Source organism: Charadrius vociferus, unplaced genomic scaffold (assembly GCF_000708025.1).
Source record: "Charadrius vociferus isolate BGI_N301 unplaced genomic scaffold, ASM70802v2 scaffold198, whole genome shotgun sequence".
In the NCBI taxonomy this organism is placed as follows: domain Eukaryota; kingdom Metazoa; phylum Chordata; class Aves; order Charadriiformes; family Charadriidae; genus Charadrius; species Charadrius vociferus.
The window spans coordinates 3,637,670-3,658,174 of NW_009649951.1; the positions used below are offsets into that span (position 1 = coordinate 3,637,670).

The following is a 20,505-nucleotide window of genomic DNA, read 5'->3' on the forward strand; positions in this document are numbered from 1 at the left end:
AAAATTACTTCTTTTTTTAATAGAATAAAAAATTTCCTCTTTAAATTTCTCGCTACAACTATATTGCTGTTTACCTGGGGGAACCAAAAATGCTGATTTCCAGTATTTTCTGTTTCCTTTCTCATTTTCATAAAAAATTGAAACATTACATTGGGAAGAGAAGGGAAATTTAACGAAAAAAAATCTTTAACAGTGATATTTAACAGAAGATTTTCTTTAAAAGTTTACCTGGGTTTGGTAGGGAGAAGAGGGTTTGGGATGTAGCACACATTCCTTGATAAGTAAGATGTGCCCTGAAAATGTCAATATGCTTGGATTACATAGTATTGCAGTGCTAGAGATCAATTGGCTTCATGGTGTTTTGAAGAATCAATAAATGAGGTATGCAGCATTGTCTAACTTCACTAAACAGTTAATTAATTAATGCTGGACGGAAAAATGAAAAGGGAAGGGGAAGGAAAAGGAAAAAGGGAAGGGGAAGGGGCAGGGGAAGTGCAAGGGAAGGCAAGGCGAGGCAAGGCAAAATAATATTTAAGACAAAGGTGAATGTATTAAAAGAGATGTTGGGCTGAGGTTAGCGGGAATGTAGACTTCTCCCAATTACGAAAAAAGCTGAAGGACAGCTGAAAATAACTAAAATTGAACATGAAGAAGGCTCAAAGACTTTCCATGCAGATGTAAATGACCATAATTTCAAGGAAAAGGTGCAGGATGAACAAGATTGAAAGTACAAAGAATGAGCAATTGAACCCACTGCTGAAGTTTCTTTCAAACTCTTTTGGCAGTATTCTGATGATTCGCCATAGGTCTGTTAACACTTAATATTAAGGTGGATCATTAGTGACACCATGAAAGTCAATGTAAAGGAGAGGGAGTGCAACCAGGGAAAAGAATCAAGCATTTAGGTCACTTCCATGTGGTGTTTTGTACATCTCTGCCTGTCTTCAGTCAGGCTGAAACATAACTTAGAGAAGAAAGCAGGTGACACTGGCACAATAAAGCAGTATAAATGAAAGGGCTCAGGATGGGATTTTGAGATTGACTGAGGACAACCTCTGCTCCCATGGAAGTTACTGGAATCAACTTTAAAAGAGGACAAGTGGAATGAAACCACTGGTGGATGTATTCTAAGATTTCCTACTAAATCAAGATTCTGATGTAATCATTATTAAATGATTAGATGAATCATTGAAGCATGAATTTTTCATTTTTATCTTTCTTCTCATTATCATTTATTTCTTGCCCTTCCCTTATTTTCCTTTGACTTCTTTCATTCTTTCCTGTACCTTTTGCTTTCTATTCTTAATTGCCTGTCTGGAATATAGCCACTTCATTCTTTTGTATGCCCTCTTACTTTTTTTTCTTTTATTTCTGAAAATACTCCCATTTGTTCCTGTTTTAATTCAGCTTGTTGCCTCCATTCCCCTGACTGATTTTGTTTGTGTCTTAGTTTCTTTTGTGCTTCTGTATTTTCCCATTGCCACCATCATTTTGATGCCATTTTTAAAGGCCAGACACTTCATTAAAATTCAGTTTCTTATACTGAACAGTCAGCCAGTCTGCTGACTGTAGTTTTGTAGTGGGCAGAAACAGAAGGCATCAAGAAATTCAGATGCTGAAGAGCCTGATCTGGTGGCAGTCAAGCGTAGTGAGAAAGCTTACAAAACCATAATTACTGTATATTAAAAATATGTTATCCTTTCATAGCTGCTTGTCAGGCAAAATAATTACTAGACACTTGCCTGATTTTCCTGTGTCTGTTTCTGTGTCTGTATCTCTGCATACATTTGTGTGCCACAAGGTGAAATACATTCAGCCATAAGAACCATCTCTTGATACACACTTTCAACAATAAATTAAGAGCAAAACACTTGTTTACTCCAGTCTGCTGATGTTTTGCTTTGTTGCAGAAATGTGTGCAAGGTTGAGTTTTGACCACTGAAATCAGCATACAAAGTGTGAGCTTCCAATGTTTTGTAAACAGAAATAATGACTCATAAGAGCAACTAACAAAGTCAGGCCTTTGCAAGGAGGAAGGTAGAGGCATTCCTAGTTGTCCTCCCATAGCACACACAATAACATAGGTAGAAACACCCACTGAGTCAGCTTTGCTGGCAATAGGATTTAGCTGGCAAAATTTGAAGTCAAGTGTCGTTAAGTAATTCCCTCTCTGCAGGCCATTCACATTCTGTAATGGCAAAAATTCACTAAAGCACATCATCAAACAAATTAGTACTTTTATGTTTCTTTTCTTTGTTTTTATCAAGTATGATAATTATGTCCTTTTTCTGATCTGCAGGTGTGTATCTAAAATAAAATACAAGCTAAATAGCATCCTGGCTTGTATCAGGAATAGTGTGGCCAGCAGGACTAGGGAAGTAATCAGTCCCCCTGTACTCAGCACTGGTGAGGCTACACCTTGAATACTGTGTTCAGTTTTGGGCCCCTCACTCCAAGAAAGACATTGAGATACTGGAATGAGTCCAAAGAAAGGGAACAAAGCTGGTGAGGGGTCTAGAGAACAAGTCTTATGAGGAGCAGCTGAAGGAACTGGGGTTGTTTAGCCTGGAGAAGACGAGGCTGAGTGGAGACCTTATCACTCTCTACCATTGCCTGAAAGGAGGTTGTAGCGAGGGGGAGTCAGTCTCTTCTCCCAAGTAACAAGCGATAGGACAAGGGGAAATGACTTCAAGTTGCCCCAGGGGAGATTTAGACTGGTTATTAGGAAATATATCTTTACTGAAAGGGTTATCAAGCATTGGAACAGGCTGCCCAGGGAAGTGGTTGAGTCACCATCCCTGGAGGTATTTAAAAGATGTGTAGATGTGGCACTTAGGGACATGATTTCTTGGTGGACTCGACAGTGTTAGGGTTACAGTTGGACTCGATGATCTTAAGTGTCTTTTCCAACATAAACGATTCTATGGTTCTATAAAGTACAGTTGAAAACCATATTGAAGTAGGAGATTCCCCAAATCCCCATAAAAACCAATAATTTTTTTGAAAGGTTGTTGGACATCCTGTTTGGGGATGTAGGTTTTATTTAATATTCCACAACAGAAAAGCTTTCAAACATTTAAAAAATGTGGGGTACCACAGTTTAATCTTGAGTGTGCCTAGTCTGGAATTTTCCTTGAGAGCAAGGCTGGCTCAATCTGCTGTCCATCTGGTGCCTGAGGATTTTAAGATGAAGAATTTGGGCATATCTTAAAGATTTTTCTACCTGAGTTTTACCACATGTCAAACATGCTATCTTGGGAGCGTTCCTGGGCTTTCTTCTGTCCAAGTCATTTCAAGGGAAGCTTCGACTTAAAGTTCAGGACAAAGCCTCCTTTCTGGCCTACCAGCAGAAGAAAAAAGTCAGTGATCAACAGCATTTCATTCCTTTGATCTAAAAATAATTGATGAAAAACAGGACTTAGTCCTAAACTTAGATAACGACCTTCAAACACATTGTAGGTTGCTCAGATAAATGTAAAGAGTGCATTCCTGTCTGTATAGTCAAACTATTGCACGTTTGTAACCTCTGTCACTTATGTCCTTCAGCTTCCAGAGCTAAACTCAGCATGATCAACACTATGTCAAAAATTCGAGGCCAGGAAAAGGGCCCAGGTTACCCTCAGGCTGAAGCCTTGCTGGCAGATGCGATGCTGAAATTTGGCCGAGAACTTGGAGAAGAATGCAACTTTGGTAACTTCATTGCTTCCCTTTCCTTTATAAAGCAATAAAAATGGTAGTAAAATTTAATATAACTTTCATTATTAAAGTGTTGCGCTCTTAGAAGAACTTCTGCAAGAAGCGTCAGAGTTCTGCTTTGTCAGACTTCTTTAAGGTCGGTCTAGGACTGTTGAGTATCTTTTGCGGATTTGGACTACAGATTTTTTTCTTGTGGATGAAAGTCATATTGTTTCCGTTTGGACCCATATCCGTATAGGCTTTAGGCTCTCTGTCGTAGCTTATGTTACTGGGGATGTGTTGGGATGAAAGTTGTACATGTTCCGTAATCTTATTGTTGTCTGTGAATGTGTACAATAAAACACTTTTGATCTCAGAATCTTTATAATAAATGTTATTGTCTTCATTACAGGCAAGGAATAAAGGCTAATAGATTTTTATTAGACTTTTACCTTTTTTTTCTGACCAAATTCCACATTTTAAGGCACTAGTGAATCCTCCTGTCTTATCTGTCAATTGCTCCTCCATCCAAGCCCCAAATGAGTTTACGGCTGCCTGAGTTAGAAATGTTAAACAGAGACTTAACATTGTGTTCTTCAACAGTAGAGAACTAACTTAAAGAGACGACATTCATGACAGGATCCTTTGTCTTTCTGTCCTATTTGTGTGGACTTCTCTGTGGCCATTTTTATATGGCAACACACAGAACCCTCAAATAGGACTGTGAAAACTCTGTTTCCTATTTCAATCTTCATAAAATGTTGTTGCTGGTATAAAGGCATCTGCAATGGAAAAGGTACATTCTTGTTTGTTTTACATAATTTACTTGTTAGCTTGGCAGATGTAGGATGATTTGTGCTAAAGACAACTGAATTGTTTTTTTAATTGGTTGCCGCTCATTTGCTAAATTTCAAACACATTTTTAAAGGGAAAATGAAGAACTAATAGAATTTAGTTTGTGTAAATTGCTGTATATTCCCTGATGATTGCAGTAGCATGCAGCAGAATAGATAGAGCAATTATTTTCACATTCTTAACTAATAGCAGCTGTTATGTCTGTTTGTCACTCTTCATCTGGATCTGGCAGGCTCTCTAGTTTTGCAGGGCATTGCTGGCATCCCCTGCTTGGGAGACAAAGCTCCTTCTGATTTCTCACATTTTCAGGTTTTCAGACCCTTTGTATTCTTTGAAAGTTGATTTTTTTCCACCGACCTCCACCTCAAACCAGGAGGGTATTTTTGAGCTGCTTGCTTTTGTTTTTATGCAGAGATGGTAAACCAGAGTGGTAATTTTTGTGGCCCTCAGGTTAATCTTGGAGGAAATCTCAGAAGGCAGCTAATTCTTATTGAAGTTTATGAACTTGAGTAGGTGTATCAAGTCAATAGTTTCAACCAAAAAATCTTTCATTAAAAAAAATAATCTGTGACGTTGTTAAGAATCTTTACATTTGATACTGTCACCAGTCTCACTGATACAAACGGGGAGACTTACGCTTGCATTATAGCTATTTTTGTATGCAGTCAAGTGTCTGGTGACAGCAACACAGGAGCTAATACATATAATTCTTTTCTAGCATGTTTCACCAGAGTGAGGAATGAACAGACAACAAGGGGTGTGGAGGAGGCTGTCTTGACACAGTATGGATCCTCAAGTTCGGCTGTGTTACAAAGCATAAACTCTGGGGGCTGCAGAAGTGTAAAATCCATGTTACCCTTTCACACAGTGCATCATACTCTGTTTCTTTCCTAAACTTGAGACTTAAAATGAAATATTAACTGACATTTCCATGACTCAGTTTCATTCTGCAGTGATTTGGAAGTTGTTTTGAGATAAACTGGACATCTTTTTTTTCAGGACCAGCACTTGCGGATGTGGGAGAAGCTATGAAGGAGCTTTCTGAGGTTAAGGACTCTTTAGACATGGAAGTGAAACAAAACTTCATTGACCCACTTCAGAATCTCCATGACAAAGATCTGAGAGAAATACAGGTATTGCCCTCAATGGGGCATTTTAATAATGCCAAATGTTTAGACTGTATGAATGTTCAAAATTTATGTAAGTTTTGTTGTTTAAAATGGGCTTTCAGATTCGCAGATTATCTGATTTTAGTCTCTTTTGGCTTGATTTTTACTTTTCAGTTCTGTCTCTCTTGGTGGTGCTTTAGAAAGGGAAAGATCAAAATTCTGACATTTTTTGACTGTAGTATTGTCAAGCTTATGCAAGCATCAACGCAGTAGTCTAATCCTACCATTTGAAAGCTCATTTCACTAAACAGATGAGCAGATGTTTACATTCAATTTTCTAGTGTATGACATGTGAGGGTTTTTGATAGTTGCTTCTAGACTGGCTCTACTCTTTTGTCTATACGAAACTATCATCTGAAACATTCCCAGGAATTTTGAACGCAAACACTCCGTAAGTCTTTCATATTGTTAAATGTATGTGGAAGAAAGATGTCTTAGGCAGTTTGATATAATTTACAAGTTGGCAGAGTCATAAATATTATAATAGATGACAAATTGATTCTTCTGAGGGAAAGTAAACGCCTAAAGTATTAATGCTTGTGCTGGTAGCGTTAACTTTTGTCCAGCTTGATGTGGCAGCTGCTAAACAATTTGACATTAAAGTTATGTCAGTTAACAAACTAGAAAATATTTAATAAAATATTACATTAAGATCCTTTGGTGGTCTGATAGAAATGATAAAAATATTTTCTGTGTTGTGTTGTTGATGAGAACTGTTACACAGGCAAAAATGTACTAACTTGTGCTTTTAATAGAATTGTCTCTTAAACATCTAGGGAAAAGCCATAGTGTTCAGCGAATTCTGCATCAGAGTTAAAAAACTAGAAACTCGTGTATCTTATATACAGGTGGCAATTGCATTTATCCATGCTGCATGGCCTTTTTTTAATGTTGACAGTCTGTCATTTAGACGGCAGTGCACCATTGCTGCTTAAATGATATGTAAAACCACCTACTTCATTGTTCTGTGTTTCTGCCCTCTGGGGAAGGGTTGATACACAGCAAACAGCACGTGCTTGGAAATGTACATGGACTACCTGATTACAATGCAGTGTAAGGAGAGTTGGGGAACATCCTTTATTCTGTGCTTGCATTTGCATTTTTGTTTTTTTAGCATCACCTAAAGAAGATGGAGGGTCGACGCCTGGATTTTGATTACAAAAAGAAAAGACAGGGCAAGCTCCCCGATGAAGAACTTCGCCAAGCTCTGGAGAAATTTGATGAATCAAAAGAAATTGCTGAGTCAAGCATGTTCAACCTTCTGGAAATGGATGTGAGATATCCCTTTCTAATCTTTGAGCTGCATCTTAAATCAGCAGTGAATGCAGTCTAAAGCAGTCTAAAACTTGAAAGCCTTGTTGACACCACAGATTCCTGTCACTGTAAAATGGAGGTGCACTTGACTCCTTGGTGGACTCAGAAGCTATAGCAATATACAGTGTGCACATGTAGGACTAATTTTATAGGCATTTTATAGGTAACTGAGCTAAAGAACATAAGTCCTCTGTAGCATCGTTGTGCTTCCTAACTGCATAGTGTTACTTACAAAACCAAAATATCTTCCTCCTTAGAATTATGTAAATGTAAGTCATGACTTTTAATTAGCTGTGGTTTCAGGGTTTGAGCCAAGGCATTTGGTCAAGTGTGTGGGCTGACTGGTAAAGACCAGAGATGATGAACACACAGCCCCACGGTCTCTGCTGTAATCAGATGCAATAGTGAGTAGGAAAGCCAAAGTCAATGTGGCTGCTCAAATCTGATTCTGCAGAATAAATTTGCTTACAGACTGGTTTAGGGTTGATCATCTATTACTTTTTTTAATCTCCTATTTATAATTAATGTTGAAAGTGTAAAATCAAGTGAGAAGAAAAATTATATCTTTTGGAGGAAAAAAACATTTCAGCTGAAGTCTGTCTTACAGAATATGTGGTCAAAGGAAACTCAGTTTCAATATTTCTGTTGAGGTAAAGGATTTGATTTATTTAAAGTTTAAATACATACCTAATTTAATTCTTTGTTTTGTTACCAGATTGCTGTAGAGCAGCCATAACAAACCTGAAAATATTTGCATGTTAGAAATTAAATATAGCTGTGCTGAAATGAAACAAGTTTGTAGTTTTAATCCTCTGTAGTAACATCCAGTCCCATGTGGCCAGATAGTGCTGGCCTGCATTACACTGTTGCGGCATTGTGTATTATTGAAACTGCTAGCAATTGCATTGCCCACAACAGAGTTTTGGATGTTTTTTCCCTTATGAATTAGAGTGCTGTATGCCTTCACCACAAATATTCTGCATCCAAGAGTACATAGTATCTTTCTGTTTTGGTCTGCTTCACAGGCCAGAATACAACAGAAGCAGGACCATAGTCCCTGTGGTTTTGTGCCCCTCAAAGGCAGGGAGGGAGAAGGTGTGTTATGCTGTCATTACAGTCTCATTTTTACTTTCATCGTGTTTGCTGAACGAGGTAGATCTGTAGGCTGCTGTTCACGCAAATCAGCTGTGGAGATGATCAGTGGAGAAGAGTTGCAGTTACCATTCCAGATCAGGTCGTAACCAGACATGGTAATGAGTAAAGACTGATACGTAACAGTTTATGAAATACAAAGATGAATCAAATTTTTAGAGAGATAAGTAAAGTACTGCCTTTGCAGTGTCAGTGTGACAGTGGTCTTTACTTGCTATTGCTGAGCTGTTAGTACTCACCTGAGATCTGATGTTTTATTGTCAATCCTCAGATTGAACAAGTGAGCCAGCTTTCTGCTCTTGTACAAGCCCAGCTGGAGTACCACAAGCAAGCCACGCAGATCCTACAGCGAGTTACTTCTAAGCTGGAAGACAGGTAATGCACTTTTTGTAAGATTGTTGAATTGGTTTTTTTGTTTCACAGAGGCAGAAAACCTATGAATAAAATGCAATGCCGTTATCTTTTGCAACTTGGTAATTGTATGTATATGAAAACAAGGACCATTTCATTAGGCAATTGCAAGCTGAGGTTTCTATGTTTTGGAGATGCATATGCTTCTGAGTATGACTGAATGAGGACTGAGTTCAGGAAAGCATCTCAGCTCAATAAAGCTGTTAAATATGATTTAACTGATAGCAATTGTTTATAACTATTGGAAGTCAGTGGGACTTACAACTTCAGACTCCTTACCATTCCTGCATGTATTCACAAAGTAGTCTTTCTGAGAGAAGGTGTTAATGTTTGCTATTGAAAAAGAGTATCTTGTTACATTCTTATCTACCAGAAGATCTTCCTGACCCAGGTAGTGAGACCCCCATCATTTGCCACCTTATTAAATAATTTTTTTTTTTTCAGATTTATTATCAGATCAAACTTGATACAAGGCTTAATTGACTTTACCTCTGCCATCCCCTTTTCTGTAACTCAGAATTGATACAATATCTTTTTATTAGAATTCTAGATTTTTCAGTTTAGAATTTTTGTTTCTATAAACACAAAACAGATTGTACTCCCTTGAAATGAGGAAAATAACGTCTGTAGAAGTTTATCATCTTCCCACACACATGTCCTTCTTCAAGGGAACTTAACATACAGGAAAGATTTTAGTCCACATGGTTCTGGATGACTCTTCCTAAAAGCTGGATGTAATTCCCAAGAGTAGATAATGTTCACATACCGTATGAATGCAGCTTTTTAATCACGTATGATTCTTTGCTGTTTTCTGATGTCATTAGTGTAGATCTAGTTTCTGGTACTACTGGATCTGTCAGTGTTTATTTTCTCAAAGCACACAGTCTGTAAGCCTCATCCAGTTCTACATCTTAAAATTTCTTTGCGATTAGGAGAGGCACTTGTTTTTGTTAGGTAGGCTGCCCAGCAGGCTGTTTCTGGATACAGTTTGCAGTACTGGCTAAATGGCTCACAGAATGATTTTCAGCACTTCCAAATGACTACTGCAGTTCACTTACTTTACAGAAGCATTCAAAAATCCTCAGGAGCAGGTGGGTTGGTATGTAGTCCATAAGTTACGCCATAAAGTAAACATACTTCTCTCTGCAACAGATTTCCTGTAACAATTCAGATAATCTTTTGCCCTTTTGAAATTTCTGCTAAACGGTATCTTTGCATTAAGTTTCAGCTCTGAATGATTTTAGCTTTTCAGAACCTTGCATCAGACTGCTATTATGGATCAGCTGAAGCAAATTCTTTGCATAAACTTGCTGTGCATCCCTAATTGTAAAGAGTCTGCTGGCTAAATCATCCTTTGCCCACACCACCGGACACTAGAGCACTGTGGTATGCTTATGCCAGGGATTAAGCAGGGATGTAGAGCTGTTACAATTTGAACTGCTTGTCTTTTCCTGCTGGTGATATGCAGGCAGAAGGGAACACATGGCCCTGGGATTTGGAGGTTATGGACCAGAAAATAAATAATGCTTTATGTTTAAGCTGAGCAAATTTGTTACTGTTCAGTCTCAGTGATGTCAACAGCACATACAGACCATATTCTAGATACTTTTTAAAGGATGTGAATGGAACTTGTTCGTGCTGTTGTTTGGCATGGACATAGTCTTCTAACTGCTAAGATATTGCACAAAGAATGTAAAAAAAGTATGAGTTAGACTGCAAAACCCATGAAAATTTTAAAAATGCTCAAGAGTCTTCTATTCTTTCTGTGCCCTTTAGATTGGGCTTCAAAACTTTCTTCAGGAACTGCAAGTGCAAGAATTTTCATTTTTCTTCTACACATTAATGGAAGGCATAAACTTCCTCAAAATACTATGATTCCAGGAACTGGGACTTTAGAAACTTGGCAAACATTGGGAGACTTGCAATAAAATTAATAAAATCTGGAATGTCAGCAAAGGCTTTTCCTATTAAACTCTCTTTTTCATCAAGCAAAAGGAGGCAGCAGTTTTCAAGACACGCTATCGTGACAGAGCAGCTGGGAAACAGGAATGGTTTCCTTGGAGATATTTTCTTAAGAAGCATGTCTCACACTAAGCTTTTGGGTAATTTTTAGCAAGTCACGAGAACTGTCACCTTCTAGTTCATTATCTGCAAAAAATGGTGTTTGTTTCACGGAAGTATTAACTGTAACAGAACTTGTTTAAGTATTTCTTCAAAACTTCACTGTTTTGAAAAAGTAACTTCTGTTACTTCTGTTAATAAGCAAAGCCTTTTTACTTCATGAAGTTCAACAAGGCCAAGTGTAAGGTCCTACATCTATGTCGGGGCAATTCCAAGCACAAATACAGTCTGGACAGAGAATGGATTGAGAGCAGCCCTGAGGAGAAGGACTCAGGGGTGTTGGTTGATGAGAAGCTCAACATGAGCTGGCAATGTGAGCTCACAGCCCAGGCAGCCAGCCACGTCCTGGACTACATCAAAAGAAACGTGGCCAGCAGGTCAAGTAAGGTGATTCTGCCCCACTACTCTGCTCTTTGAGACCGCACCTGGAGTACTATGTCCAGCTCTGGAACCTCCAACATAAGAAGGACATGGACCTGTTGGAGCAGGTCCAGAGGAGGGCCACAACAAGAGCTGGAGCACCTCTCCTATGAGGACAGGCTGAGAGAGTTGGGGATGTTCAGTCTGGAGAAGAGAAGGCTCCAGGGACACCTTATAGTAGCCTTCCAGTACATAAAGGGTGCCTTCAGGAAAGATGGAGAAGGACTCTTTATCAGGGAGTGTAGTCATAGGGCGAGGGGTAACACTTTTAAACTGGAAGAGGGTATATTTAGATAAGATATTAGGAATAAATTCTTTACTTTGAGGGTTGTGAGACAGTGGAACATGTTGCCCAGAGAAGTTGTGGATGCCCCATCCCTGGAAATGTTCAAGGCCAGGCTGGGTGGGGCTTTGAGCTACCTGGTCTAGTGGAAGGGGGGTGAGGAACTGGATGATCTTTAAGGTCCCTTGCAACTCTAGCCCTTTTGTGATTCTATTTAACTTTATTTTGTTGACTTATTAGGCTTATGTTTTTGTTATGAACAGAAAAGAAGTCTTTGGGGATTGATTATTATTGACAACATTGTGGATGGTGAGAAAACCCTTGTTATCAGACCAAAACTGGTTAAGATAGAAGCAGATTTTTTCAGTAAATAAATCAAAATTTGCTATCAACAGCAAGTCTGGGGCAGATCTAGAGAAGGTTAGAGAAACCAACTTGTACTGTAATATGGAGGTCTTCACTCAAGTATTCTTCCACATGCAGTATTAGAAATCTATGTGGCAGTTGTTCTGCATAAGTTGCTCTGATTCTGTTATCATCCCTTCCCTGGATTTTACCCTGGAATCTGAAAATGTACCCTTTCCTAGAAATTCTAGATTTCTCTATTAGAAGAATAAGTTGAAATGAATGATGCATAACAGTTTTATTTTGAAAGTCAGGAAAACTGGAGTTGCATGCCTTTGTGAAACAAGTATTCCAAATTACAAATGAACTGTCTGCAACTGAAGTCAGTACATTCCCACACAGTCTCCTCACAAAATGACAAGAGTTGGCATCGACCAACTGAATAGTTAAGGCTTGCCAGGGACAGAAGCAAAAATCATGCTAAAAATGGGAGCAGAGATGTTTCTACAGCCCATCTGTAAGCATTGCTAGTCATGTAACAAGTTTTTCTCTATTAGAAGCTCTTTGTTATTGTTAGACAAAAGGAAGCCAGACAAAATGCTTGGTTCCTAGAGGGAAAGAAAAGTTAACAACCTCATGGCATAATCACTTCAGGTGGGTTTTGGTAATTTAAACTAATGTTGTAAACAAAAAATTTCTCCAAATGTCAAAAATTGTTTAGTCTGGATGTTTGGTGGATGGGAACTTCAGCCATGGAAATAAAGATGTTGCATGCATCTCATCTCTTAACTACCAGAAACTAACTCTTGACATTTAACTTCGTGTTTTGGCAGAATAAAAGAGGCATCATCTCAGCCCAGGAGAGAATACCAGCCCAAACCACGTATGAGCCTGGATTTCACAACTGGGGACAATACTCAGCACAATGGAGGAATATCCCATGCCACCACACCCAAACCGTCAGGTAATGGCAGTAGCAATGTGAGAAGAAGAATCCAACTCTGAAGTTTTGCTACAACGCATTCTTCATGCATTCTTCTAGAGATTAGTTCTTCCATAGTGAGGGAAAACAAGAATAAGGATAGTATAGGAGAGAGCTGTTTGAACTGTTGTTTCTTTGCGAAGTGTTCACATCCCCAAGCAGGAGAACTGGGATGGATCATCCACTGCTTTAAACATGTCTTAGGGTCAAAAATTCCCTTAGTTTTAGAAGCTCAAAGAGATGCTGCTGTACTAAATTCACCTTGAAATATAGATCTTTACAAAAAAGGCACTTAGAAAACCGAAAAAACAACTGCAAGTTTTCCATGAAAATGCAGAACTCTGACCACGCCCCTCCCCCAAACCTTTATAACCTTATCCTGCTTTTTAAAAACAGGTGTTAAAATACAAAGTCCCTGAAAGTAAAAATCACTAAAAAGAAAATCAAAACCATCTGAGTTATATTTCTAGTCCACTTGGGAGCGGCACAAGCCAGATTAAGCATTTATATAACTGTGCATAATTATGACCTTAAAGAAGTGTTTATTTCATACCAGCACATACTAAGAAAGCTTTATTATTTGTTTCTCAAATGACCTGTAATGGTCTGTTATCCCATGTTATGGTGAGGGCTGTCCTCTGTCCAGACCCTGACCTCAGTTATTCCAGTTTACCTCAGTGACAATTGCTAGCGCACTCCACCTTGTAAGACTGAATGTTTTTTTCACTAGATCTTTAACCGGGACTTCCTTCCTTCCCATCACGTCCTGGTGCGAATGTTTGATGTTCTCCCAGGTACAGGCAGCCACAGTATCTCCATTTGGCACCTGCAATTGGAAATTGTCTTGCATAATCTTGCAGACTCCTAGTAATCTCCTCACTATGCTAGCAAGGAGGGGGATACAATGGAGATTCCTTGTGCATGAGCCTGGCTTGAGTCTTACATACTAAAGCTCTGCTCATGCCACCAGTAGTTTTCTTCTTCACTTTTTTTTGTAGTGTCATGAACACTTGTCTGTGCTAAGGCAGTGCAGACTGATGTTCCTGTGTTTCTTCAGCATTCATGTTTTCCTCTTCAGAGAGCAGTATTTAGCATTTTATTCAATACAGATTCTTTCTTTTAAAGTGTTTATCAGTTTCAGAGAAATGCCTTCTTCAGTGAAAATTCCTTAATGTAAGTTTAGGTTGGTTCATTCAAAGATCTTATCTCCTATGGTCATTAGAATTTATTTGCTAAGTCTTATAAATTTCAGTTAGTATTAATGAACATTTCAAATACACGTTGTAAGGCTGTGGCAGCAAAATAGTCTTCATGACAAATAAAGCGAATTACAATGTGAGTGATATGTAAAGAAATTTATAGAAGGTTCACTACAGAATTTAATTAATTAAATCTGGTATTTGAAAAACTTGCTTTATTGACATCTATAGAAATGGAATATTTTTGTCCTAAAATAGTTGAAGCATGGGTCTTCTAGTCGTAGTGAGTGGTTGAACTGAATATGCAAAAAGTTTGAATCTAAAATTTATTCATTCTGAAGCCAATGTACATGAAAAAGCTGAAATATGTATTCATAGAAGTGCCGTTATGGTGGAGTGGCACATGTCGGTTCATTCTCACCACTGGAAGTGCATGAACTTTTTCTATGGGAAGTCAGGTAGGGATCTAAGACTGCTTACAATTTAGTGCTGCTAAATCCTAAATATTTTGACCAGTAACAATTTTGCTTTTGATAGGCTTGAAGCTATAGAGACTTCGTGACTTTGCCGGGGGGAGGGGCGGGTGGGTATTAGGAGTACGATATAGTGCATGGGATGAATATTTATTAATTTCATATGATGTATGAAAATCAAATCTAAACAAATGACTTACAGTAATATCCATTAGCCATCCTAAAGGGTTCATGATCCGACGTTCATGAACTAGCATATTAGAAAGCTTTCCATTTCATACTTGTTCTGAGTCTGTCCTGATGGCTCTGCAGCTGTTTTGTGGGAATGGGGAGAAAAGGTCTTTGGAAACTTGATACTAAAATTCATAGGATTATGGGCATATACAGGGGTTTACAGTCTAGATTTACCAGTGAAGTTTCCAAATAAAGGATAAAGACACAGTTATATCTTCATTGTTGTGTAAGCTACTCCTTACACTACTTACCTGAGGTAAACAGACAAAGCGTCTCTGTGCCAGTAAAGTTGGAAATGCATTAGGGCTTTTGCTTCATTTTATATGTTTTGTAAACAGATAAAAAATAGCTTCCAAATGGATCGTAGCCACGCTTTTAGGTGTGGGCTTGACTGTAGCTTGGCTTTTAGGATTCTCAGACTAGCAGTCACATATGAAAACTGAAGGCTGCCAAAAGCTGATAGCTGTCTTCTAACAAAGTTTAGCAGTCCAAATTTAGATCTTATCAAAGAACTGTCATCAGCATATGAGTGATACCAGAAACAGCAAAATCTGTAGTAGGTACAATGGTAAAAAGGATGCTGTAACTGATGAGATTTTTAAGCACATTGTTTCTTTGTGTTTCTTCTCCATAGGTGCTCACATGGATCAGCCATGCTGCCGAGCTCTGTATGACTTTGAACCAGAAAATGAAGGGGAGCTGGGATTTAAAGAGGGTGATATCATTACCCTCACTAACCAGATTGATGAAAACTGGTATGAGGGGATGCTTCATGGCCAGTCAGGTTTCTTTCCCATCAATTATGTCGATATTCTAGTTCCATTACCCAATTAGGATGGCTGATCCACCACCTCTGACCCAGATAGTTGTGTCAGTACCACTGCTTTCAAAATGCTGCTTCTTACACCTGACAAGTGCAAACTGCAGTGGTTAGAGTCATCGCTTCCCACTGAGCATCTTCGGTTTACGTGTTGTCATAATACTACGTGGTGATGCGTGATATCTTCTGAGCCAGCATAGTGTTGGTTAGTTTATTGGCCGTGCTGGCCTGGTGGTAACCAGAGTCATTACTGAGGTGAAGCTGGGAAGATGATGGCGAGCAAAGCAGATAGCTCATAGTGAAATAGCAGGAAGTGAAGGTGGTATTGGGAAGATAATGCCTATCACCACTGCATTACTTTTCAGTCTTAGTTCTCTATAAAAAGAGGGAAAAGTTCTTGCCATTCCATCTTTCTCTTCCTAATGATACAGTTCACACAGGTCTAACATTGACTAACCAGAATTGTATCTTCCAACCAAACTGGCTTGCTGTTCTCACAGAGAAGTGTAAATGTAGACCCTTCGGTTTCTCAGAAAGTGAACCACTGTACTGTGTGTCCTGCTGCTCTCTGCTCATTTTTATATTCTTAATTATTCTTAAAAGGCCTATTTCCATCCAGAGGTAAACTGTAAACCATAAAATGGGGATTCCTATAGTAAAACCTTGGACCACAAACCACCTGAATTTGCCCTTCAGGAACCTTGAGCATGCTCACCAAAATGCCAGTAAGAGGGCAAGATGGGGAATAAAACTGGCATTTGTTAACTGTTTCTTGTCAAGTCTTGGCAAAAAATCATGCTGCTTAAGCACCAGATATCCTTTGTAAACTCATTCACTGAGGAATACAATAACCAACCAAACATGACCCACACTTCATTTGTTTCTGTCTACCATGTGTTCTTCAAATGTCATTCATGCATATTCTGCCCTCAATGAGGACTAAATAAAACTTATCTTTTTGTGTTGAGGAATTAAAGACATGTGGCTGTATATGCAAAAACATTTCCCATATGTTTAGTTGGTTCTCTTGTGTTCCTCCTTGCTGCACTTTGTGTGTACAGTGCTGTGCCTAGCTTCTTGGCATTCTTTTGGTAACAGTTGCAGAAGTTCTGTTAGCTTAGTTATCCAGAGTTTTATTTATCTAAATTGTACAGGCTCTTTCAGAGGTTTAATCTGCTGCTTCGAATGTGCCACTTCAGTACTGGATGATGTGAAATGAAGACAATTCCCTACTGCTTAATGTATAAACTATATCATGGAAAGTATTGATATTTCAAATAAATGCTGAGAGAATAACTAGGATAATGTTGTGGATTATTACTTTGATGCTTTCAAATCTGGTGTGCTAACTTCAGCTAACAAAAATTTTATTTCAGAAATCATAGTCTTCATTTCCTGCAAGTGTGCAAAATACTTCTTTTTGTCATCATCATATTGCTTCAGTCAATTAAAAATTATATGTATAATGCCCTTATAAACAGGATAAACTGAACACTGCACACATTAAATTAATGTCACGCTGATCAGCATGCAATCTTGTGGATACAGGTTGTCTCTCATTAAAGAACGATGGTGTTCACAAACCCTCTAGTAAAGCTTAAAGATGTGGTAACTTCCAATTTATTCACGGCATTTTATTTCATTTTATATTCTTTGTTGTACACATGTTGTGGTGGGTTAGCCTTGGCAAAGAGCCAAACACCCACCCAGCTGCTCACCTACTGTTCCTCCTTGGTGGGAGGGTAAGGAAGCTCATGGGTTGAGATAAAGACAGGGACATTGCTTACTGGTCACTGTCACAAGCAAAACAGATTTGGCTTGGAGAAAACTAATTTGTTACCAATTACAGTAGATTTGCGTAGTGAGAAACAAAAAAGACAAACATTAAAATAACATCTTTCCTGCCCCGTTTCCCAAGCTCAAATTCACTCCTTCATTTCTGGCTCCTCCCCACCAGAAGCGCAGGGAGATGTGGAATGGGAGGTTTGTGATCAGTCTGTAACAGCTCCTTGCTGCTGCTCCTTCCTCCTCATGGTTTTTCCCTGTTCCAGCGGTGGTTCCCTGCACAGGCCACAGTTTGAATATCTGCTGATCTATCATGAACTGCCTCCTCCTCATCCTTCTTTGACCTTGGTGCTCCCTCTGCTGTTTCTTGACTCTTGTATTTGTCCCCTTCTCTCTCTGCCAAGTGTGTTTTGCCCTTTCTTAAGTATGTTTTCTCTGACGTGCCACCATCTTGCCTGAGGGCCTCACATGTGCCCTGTGATGGGTCTGTTGGAGCTGGCTGGAACCAGCCCTCTTGGGCACGAGGCAGCTCCAGGCTCACAGAGGCTGCCCTGCAGCACCCAGCTGCCAGTGCCTTGTCACATAACCCTGTAGGCCTGTCTAAGGGATGTCCCTACACATGCTGACAGAGACTCTGACCGAGTCTGACAGAGATGCAGCCTCATTCAAGGCTCAGTTCAAGGTCAAGTTGGATGGGGCTCTGAGCAGCTTGATCCAGTTGAAGATGTCCCTGCTCACTGCAGGACAGTTGGACTAGCTGACCTTTAAAGGTCCTTTCCAACCTGAACTACTTTAAAAAAAAATATATATAGACACACAACTCTTGTTACTTTATTGCAGTTCTGGCCTAAATCCTAGGACTGGCCTCTAAGTAAGTTTCTGTCAACGATTGGAAGTAACTTTTTTCAAACCCATTGGCCCTGAAGCTTTTAAAAGATGCATTAATGGTGGTGTACTACAGTTAAGAACTATGTTACAGTTGATTAACTATGTTAATTATCAAGGCTTAGCAGTCACAGGTAGTGCTGCTGATCTGGGACATGTGTTTCTGGCCCTGGCACCCCCCTATTTTGTCAGATTATTATTTTTTAGTGTTTGTGGAGGGCCTGCAAACATAGCACTACTACCTTAGAGATAATTTTACATGATTTAGAGCAAAAGGATAATTGGTGTGCAGTGCTATCCCACCCTGCTGAGGGGGCATATTTTTTAAGGTGTAAGGAACTGTTGTGTCTTTTAACAAATGGGGCCAGAAGGAATGCACAGATAGCAAAAAAATGTGTTACACGCAATCGCTTGATGACATGGGCCTGGTCTCGACATGTTACACAATTCTTGGCAGTTCTATATTGCTCTGTTCTCTGTCTCACACCGGTAATCCCTGAAGAATGCTTTATTTCTCATGTGGTAAGATCAAAATCTGACTTGGCCAAGACAGAGATTACCAGGGCTGACAAAAGTTTGTATCTAAAGCTTCAGTGCTAGGATGAAGGGTGTGTTCCAGGGATTCGAAGAAAACAGGATGCTGTTTGATTTTACATCTGAGGTAGTTCAAAGCTTTGCCTATGGAGCCCTGTGACTCTCTTCCCTTCCAGAAGCACGAAAGACACGCTGTTGATGGAGGCAAAATCCTTTTTTCACTGGCTGACTTAAAGCTTCTGTCATCCTACTTCCTAAGGTGTATGTCTTCAGAAACATTTCAAAAATGTCACATGGGTTCCTAATTACCAAACCTAGCTGTAGAACTGCTGCTTATCACAGAGGAAATTAGGAAGTCTTCCAGCGCTGAGCTATCAGCTGCCGAATATAGCTAAATGTTTTGGGTTTGATGTAGGGTATTTTTTTTATTGAACCCTAAGGTTTCACGAAACTTTCACCTTCTTAGACCTTCTCATATATTGCAAAGAGATACTTTGTGAAAAATACAGCAAAAAACTCCCAACAGTTCCCTGAAAAGTTCTCCATTTAAACAAGGAAGTGATTGAACCAAATAAGGGTGGGTTTTTTTCCTCTTTTAAAAAAATTTTAAATATCCCTTTCCTTCCAGAAAAATGGTAGTCACACCCAGAATTTTGTATTTGAGTCTTGGCTTAGTGATTATACAGACAACTCTCCCTTTACAGATAATCATACTACTTTTCCCACATGAACTACATGGACTACAAGACTTGAAAACTGCTATGAGGACTTCTTTCCTGATTTCACATTTTTAGGTCTTTTGAGTTTTCATGGCTACTGCTACTCTGAGCAATAGTTCTGCTCCTGGATGTGTCCTAGGCTTGCCATATCTACAGGCTGGGGAAACTGGCTAGACTCATGAAAGCAGGGACCAGTGTGTGTGTAGGTCAGTGTGCAGATGGGCCTTCTTCCCACCATAGGAGTAGTCTGGGTTTGAGATGGGCAACTGAAGTCATGAATTAGGGCATTTTCCCAGGTAACACTGTATAAACCCCAGTTCATTCTATATGAACAATCTTAATTTTCTGTAAAGCACCAATAGGTTGTCTTAGACTTAAGCTCAGAATTTCTAGAATGCTCTGTAATTATTATTTTATTATTTTTTTAACTCTCAGCACTCTGGTAGTTCAAACACAGACTTGAAATTTCCAAAAGGCTTTGCTGTCTTTTCTTACCATTTAGCCCAAAATGTTGCAGAGATGGGAACAGCTTTGTGATATATTCTTACTGTGCACTGTAAAGTACAGATAAATTCTAAGCTATTTTCCTTTAATAGGTAATAAATAAATCTCCTTGGAGATAAAGCACAGGGAAGCAGGTCAAAGAAGCAGCATCTTCTGCCGTGCCTTCCTAGAGCCACTGGCTCTGGAAAGTCCTGGCAGCTCTATGACTCAAACAGAGAACATTTCCCCTTCAGACGCTGCTGGGGCAGACAGTGGATGAGCTGAATTCCCTGCAGTAAGAGCCCTCTCCTTGCCTGCAGCTCGTTTGGTGGGGTAGTGGCAGCTAGCCTCATGCTGCTTGCGCTCACTTGCATAGCGCTCAGGGTTTGTGCCTTTTGCTCTCTTTTCACCTTTTTTGAAACCTGGAGTTGAAAAGAAACACAAACACAAATCAGGGAAAGAAAAGGGGGCTTGAGCTCCTCTATTTCTGCTCATCTACAAGATGAGAGACTCCAGGAGGGGCTGGGCAGCTCTCTGACAAGATCTGCTTTCCTGGTACATGCAGAAACACACCAGTGCTTCTTTGGGTCACTGCCTGAAACTGCAGGATTCAGCGATTTACCTGACCACTATCACCAGTACTCAT

At 39.4% G+C, this 20,505-nt stretch overlaps 1 protein-coding gene across 1 annotated transcript in view; it reads left to right on the forward strand.

Annotated features, from left to right (window-relative positions):
- The window catches only part of SH3GL2 (SH3-domain GRB2-like 2), a 21,115-nt gene extending 4,362 nt beyond the window's left edge, over positions 1 to 16,753 (forward strand). The window contains exons 3-8 of the mRNA XM_009891501.1: positions 3,547 to 3,690; positions 5,530 to 5,663; positions 6,814 to 6,972; positions 8,437 to 8,540; positions 12,579 to 12,709; positions 15,268 to 16,753. Of these exons, the coding sequence (XP_009889803.1) occupies positions 3,547 to 3,690; positions 5,530 to 5,663; positions 6,814 to 6,972; positions 8,437 to 8,540; positions 12,579 to 12,709; positions 15,268 to 15,467 (872 nt within the window). The 3' untranslated portion in view covers positions 15,468 to 16,753. The remainder of the gene's footprint in view (positions 1 to 3,546; positions 3,691 to 5,529; positions 5,664 to 6,813; positions 6,973 to 8,436; positions 8,541 to 12,578; positions 12,710 to 15,267) is intronic.
- The last annotated feature ends 3,752 nt before the right edge of the window (positions 16,754 to 20,505 follow it).